The 6,006-nt window shown below is 62.1% G+C and overlaps 1 protein-coding gene across 1 annotated transcript; it reads right to left on the bottom strand.

The window, feature by feature from the left end:
- Positions 1–264: 264 nt before the first annotated feature.
- Positions 265–4,647, bottom strand: Sox12 (SRY-box transcription factor 12). The gene has a single exon (XM_057781846.1). It carries the CDS (start codon positions 4,268–4,270, stop codon positions 3,326–3,328), a length of 945 nt encoding a protein of 314 aa, XP_057637829.1. The 5' UTR covers positions 4,271–4,647; the 3' UTR covers positions 265–3,325.
- Positions 4,648–6,006: the final 1,359 nt, after the last annotated feature.

The raw sequence follows: 6,006 nt of genomic DNA, 5'->3' as shown, positions 1-6,006 counted from the left end.
GACCGTGGCAAGGACACTCACTTACAGAGCTCACTTCCTTTGTGCCTTTGCCCAGGTAGGACTGATAACAAGCTGCAGCAGCTCGGTTGAGCAGGCTTAGAAAGGGACAGCCTCAGGGCTGGTGTGGAGGGTGTGGAGAAGGGAGCCGTCTTTGGGAGGCAGTAGGGCAGGTCTCTGAGGCGCCCTCATTCCCTCCGTCAACCTTGAACCCTTCCACAGTAGGGAGCTCTTCCAGAAGCAGACACCAAGACTGAGTTGGGGGTGTAAGATGTTTATTAGGATGAACACCTGTGGAAAGAAGCAGGTTTGGGAATGAAGAACTCAAAACTTCAGGAGGCCTGACAGAGCAGAGACCACAGAGGGGTCCTGGAAGGACAAACGCCTGGCAGAGCCTGCTCCAAGTGCACAACAACCTAGCTTAGATACTGGGGCAGGCCTACCAGGGGGAAGGGCGTGGCCCTGGGCAAGCTGCTATCTGCGAGGGACTGACCTTGTTGGAGGGCATTCACTCACTCCAGTCTAGGAAGCCCTTCCTTGAACCAACTACCATTTGGCACATACCCTGCCCTCCCTACCTTTTCAATTCTACCTCTTGACAGAGACTCTCCCCTCAGTTTGCTTCCAACCAGAAGCAGGGAAGATACCCTTTGAAAACCCACACCCAGTCTTGGCTTATAGGAATATGGGCTTTGTCTGAACCTAGGCACTCACTGGACCTGGCAGACAAGGCTTGAGGGGCAAAGGTACAGAGGGCCAAGGAGGAACAGAGTTAGAACCCCCTAAGACTCATGGCCTGTGGCCTCTGGTCACATGGGAAGCATACACTGCAGGCCGTGGCTGATGCTTCTCTGAAGCGCTCGGAGGGCACATCTGAGAGACACCTCAGTGTACTTCTAGCCGCTGCTGCTTGTGGGACCAGAGGTCCATTCTCCACGATCCCTCCTACTCTACAAACGAAGAATACAATTTACAGAGCACACATTAGATGCTGATCACCTCAAGCACGACTTCACTCTGAAATACCAATGTGATTCTCACGAGACACACACGGACAGCAGTTCCTTCCAGGAGCTGGGCTGAGCATTGCCGCCCAATCCTCATTAAACAGTCAAACTGACCCCCTTGGGTCAGTCCAGCCTGCACACCTGGCTCATCTGACCTAGGGACTTAAAAAACGTGGCTATCTGGCTACGGGGGGTTCTGGCTACGGGGGGCTAGCACCCTAGCACTGCCACGAAACCAGGGTCCGCCCCAGCTTGGCTCTCCCACTTCTGCCTGCCTGACCACTCTAAAGATGGGTTTGCCATCTTTAATGAAGGCAAGGATTCCTGAGACAGAGGGTAACAGAGGCCCGGGAAGGATCCAGCTTTCCCTGCACCAGCCCATACTCTAGGCACTTGAAGCTGACCAGGGTGAGAAGCACACACATGCAGAACCACAGGGCGAGGTCGGGGCAAATACACTTTATTCAGTCCTGGCATCAGACTGGCGAGTCCCGCTGTGGGTGCCAGTGCCCCAGAGGAGGGGTCCCCTCCTCTCAGCTACGAGACTAGTTCTCCAAAGACCACAGACAGTGACATTTCTTCACTCACATGACGTTTCCGTTTTTTTCATTGTCTTTTTTGTTACTTGTTTTCTTAAAAAAAGAAAATAAAAAGAAAAAAAAAAAAGAAAGAAAAGAGAAAAGAGAGAAAGAGCGCAAGAAAGGCCCAGAGCCGGAGCACCAAGCTTTAAGGAGGCAGCTGGTGGCTTTGTCAGCGAAGGGAACGCATGGGGCAGAGACCTGCAGAGACCCAGGGCAGGGGTCGAGGAGGACTCTGGGACCGTTTGTTCCTGAGATTTGTGTGTGTGTGAATGAGTGTGTGTGCGCCACCCAAAGGGTGAACACACGCCGGTGAGATACAGGTAGTGAAGGCAGAGGGGATGAGGAGGCCAGAGGGGCGGGGCTCAAGCGGGAGACCAGTGGAGCAGACTTGGCACCCAGGCAGGGCTCCGGAGGGCGACCTAATCTCAACACAGCTTCCTAACTACAGCAGCGTCACCCCTATTTCTCACAAGGGAAGACCGAGGTGCAAAGCACCCACGTCCACTAGCTTAGCCCTGTCCCCAGTCGCCCTGGCCTGGTCTCTCCTCAAGCCACTGTTGAGACGAGGGCCTCATTCCTGCCACCCGTCTGCTGGTATGCCTGTCCTAAACCCTAGCAACAACCTGCTTCAGTTTCTCCCACTGAATACTGCAGCTGTGGTTGTCGAGACTGGATCTGAGTGATAGGAAGGGGCGATGGACTTAGGGAGGAGCCCAGGCAGAGAGGATGCCCTGAGCTGATAGGGCACTTCCCGAGGAGGGGGATTGAGGGGGCAGCAGGAACTCTGTCCCCAGACTGGTAGGTGTCTTGGTTCTGAGTTCTCTTGGACATTCCCATCTTGGTGGATTTCCAGACAAAGACCAAATTCCAAATTCCCACTTGGGGAAAGGAAGTTTCCGGCGACCAAGATGGGCTGTAAAGGCAGTCACGCGGTGGAGGGTGGTGGTGGGCGTGGGTGACCCCATCATAGAAAAGGGGTTGACACTTGCAGAGTTTAGGGCTGGCTAGTTTCTATCTCTCCCTTTGAGTGCGCCTCCCATTAAGGCAGTAACGCCCCGTTGGGTCGAGAGGAAGTCACGGGCTCCGGGATCAAAGGATTTCTTAGGATTGCTCTATATTAGACCCCTCCCTTTCGAAGTTGGCCACAGAGGCCTGCAGCTCAACTGGGACCAGCCCCCTCCAAGAAGCATCAAGCATGCGCAAGAAGGGGACGGTTCAAGCTGAGGGGTGGGGCCTCGAGATCCTGGGGGGCGGGGAGGGGACGGATGCCCTACCCGCCCCTCCAGGAGAGGAGGAGACCGGGAGGAGCTCCGGACCGCCAGACCGCAGCGCCCCCTTAACCACCAAGGCAGGCCCGGGCGAGGGCGGAGGGATTTTGGAGCAAAGGGGCGTGCCGCCCGGCCACGAGGAGGGGCGTGTGCAAAGTGGGTGGGGAGGGGTTCAGGTATGTAGGAGGACTGGGAGGTGTATCCGAGGGGGGCTGGCTGCTGGTGGCTACGCGGGACAAGACTGGATGGGGAGGGGCTTAGATGTCAGGGAGAAGGTGGGGGTTGGGCTGCCTTGGGGTGTGTCTGCGGGGGAGGGGTATGTCTGGATCTGTGGGGGGGGATGGGCACGACTAGGAGGGGGGAGGCTGCGCGGGAGATGGGGTGCCAGCCTCGGCCTCCGAGGGGCCCCAATACCTGATTCCTGTATGTAAACAGCTGGTTTGGGGGCGTGCGCGCCCCGCTGACGATGGGCTCAGTAGGTGAAAACCAGGTCGGCGATACTAGACGGGCGCCAGTCCCCTGCGATCATCTCGGTAACCTCAGGGGTACAGTAGTCCGGGAACTCGAAGTGTGACGTGCCCGAAGGGGGCAGCAGGTCCGGGTCGCGGTCCAGGGCGCTGCAGTCCAGGCCGGCGGGGCCCGGGGGCATCCTGGACAGAAAGCCCAGCGGCTCCTCCCCCGACGCCACCGTCTCCTCTTCGCCCTCTTCTGCTGTAACAGCCTCCTCCTCCTCTTCCTCGGGCTCTTCGTCCTCCGACAGGGTCGGGGAGGCGGCGCTCGCGGCCGCCCCCTCGCCGGATGGCCCCTGCGCGCGCTCCGCGGGTCCGCGGGCGGCGCGCCCCGCCGGGACCATCCTCCACAGCTCGCGCCCGGGGGTCTCCAGCAGGCGCACTTCCAGCAGCTCCTCCTCTTCGTCCTCGTCGTCGTCCTCAGGCGCCGCCGCGCCGCCCCCCAGAGGCCCTCCCGTCGCTCGGCGGCCCCCACGGCCCGGCAGCTGCGGCCCGGGTTTCAGCCGGCTGCCGCTACCGCCGCCTCCGGGGGGGCGGGGCCGCGCCTTGGCGGGCGCCCCCTTGCTCTTCTTGCGAGGCCGGTACTTGTAGTCCGGGTAGTCCGCCATGTGCTTGAGGCGCAGCCGCTCCGCCTCCCGTACAAACGGAATCTTCTCCGAGTCCTGAAGCAGCTGCCAGCGGCGGCCCAGGCGCTTGGAGATCTCAGCGTTGTGCATGTCGGGCCACTGGTCCATGATCTTTCGCCGCTCATGTTGCGACCACACCATGAACGCGTTCATGGGCCGCTTGATGTGGCCGCTCGGGGTCTTGCACCAGCCGGGCTCGCGCGCCCCCTCGGCTGCCGGCCCGGGCCCCGGGGGCGGCGGCCCGCCGTCCCGCTTGGCCCGCGCGCCCCGCTGCTGCACCATCGCGCCGGGCCCGGGCCGCTAGACGCCGCCGGGGGCCGTCCGCATCCTCCGCGGCGGCGGTGGGGGAGGAGGCAGCGGCGACGGAGGGGCGGCCCCGCCCCGCGGCTGGGCCCGGCCCCCGCGAGCTGGGAGCGCGGCGCCCGGCGCTCGGGCCGTCTGTGCGGGGGGAGGTTAGCGGCGCGGGCTCAGGAGGGCTCGGCGCGTCCCCGTCGCCCCGGGCCAGGAGAGCTTCGCTGCGCGCCGCGCATTGTTTTGCGGGGCCAAGTACTCGAGCCTCGTAGGTCCCCGCGGGCTCCGGTCGCGGCCTGGAGCTCCTCCGCGGCCCCGCGCGCGCTTGCCCGCCCGCCGCCGCCTTCCAGTGTCTTTCTCCCCGCGCGGCCCCGAAGGCGCGCGCGCTCCCCTCCCCCTCGCCGTCTGCGGGCCGCTGCGGCGCGCGCGGGGCCGCCCCGTGTAAACACCGAGGTGCCCGCTCGGGCAGCGGCCGGGCCACGCCTCGCGCTAGGTGTCGCGTCATCCGTTGCTGGGCAGAGAACTCGGTATTTGCATCTCCCAATCGCTGGCTGCCTGGGCGGGGCGGTCTCGTGCCTGGGATGGGATGGGATGGGGTTTGGGGGGGAGGGGACAGACGGATGAGGTCGGTTTCTTTTCTTAGGATGGGGGTTGGAGTGAAGGTGGGGGGACATGGAGCGCTTCCCATCTGGCCCTCAAAGCTTTTCTTTCTCCGCCTTGCGTTTGCACGTTTAGATTACTCAATACACCTGCAGCCAGGTAGGACTCTCCTCCCCGTCTCTTTCTGGGACACCGACGGACTGCCAAAGAGCAGCGTTGATGGGGGTAGGGGACCGAGACTCAGCAAAGCTTTTAGGGGACAGACTCACCTTGTCTTGGATGGATCCCCTCCCTGCTACACAGACGATCCAGCCACAAACAAATGCTTTTGGGTCAAATAATGGTTTTTATTTTATTTTTATCCTTTGGGGAGCTAAAGGGATTCCCCAAGGGACTAGAATGCCCGCTTTCCAAAGACAAGCCGCAGGACGCGCGCTGCCACTAGAGTCTGTCTGGCGGTCCCAGCGCGCTCCCTAGCGCACCAAAGGGCAGGGCCACCCTGCACCTAGAGCCGAGCGACCTCGTGCGTTTCCTTCACCCCGGGCGCGTCCTGGATCTCGCCCAGCTCGCGCTGCCAGTCCACGCGGGGCCGGTGTGCGCATCGCCCTGCCCAGGGCGGAGCCTTCCTGGGGGCGTGACCGAGCGGGCTGCAGGCGGCGCGTGGCGGGGAGGGGCCGCGCTCTCCGGGCTCACCACGTGTGAGCCAGTTGTAGCACCACCCGGCGCGTGCAGCCCTAAGGGGAGGTCACCTTCATGGTGCTTGTGCCCGGGCGATGGGAGGGGGCGCTGAGGCCTCGCCCCTGTGTGCCCGAACTGGGCGGGGTCGGGTCCGTAACTCGAAAGTGACATTTTCTGTAGGGGAATGGACATGGTGGTTCAGGGTTGGCAGCAAATAGTAGACCTCCCTCAACTCGTCGCCGAGAGAACTGCGTGCGGGGTTGAGTGAGCTTCGGCAGAGGTTCGAGAGCTGGGTGGTGCTCTGGGAGGCAGGCGAGCGGGTGGATGGAGCGTCCCTAGTGGGAGGGGGCAACTCTAAAAGGCACTGATGCTGGGAAGGTTTTCACTCCGCTCCTGCCCAGGGCCCCTCTTCGGCTCATTGGAAGCTAGAAATCACTGGATTTTAATCT

Source organism: Chionomys nivalis, chromosome 9, assembly GCF_950005125.1.
Source record: "Chionomys nivalis chromosome 9, mChiNiv1.1, whole genome shotgun sequence".
Classification (NCBI taxonomy): domain Eukaryota; kingdom Metazoa; phylum Chordata; class Mammalia; order Rodentia; family Cricetidae; genus Chionomys; species Chionomys nivalis.
This window is presented reverse-complemented; position numbering and strand designations above follow the sequence as displayed.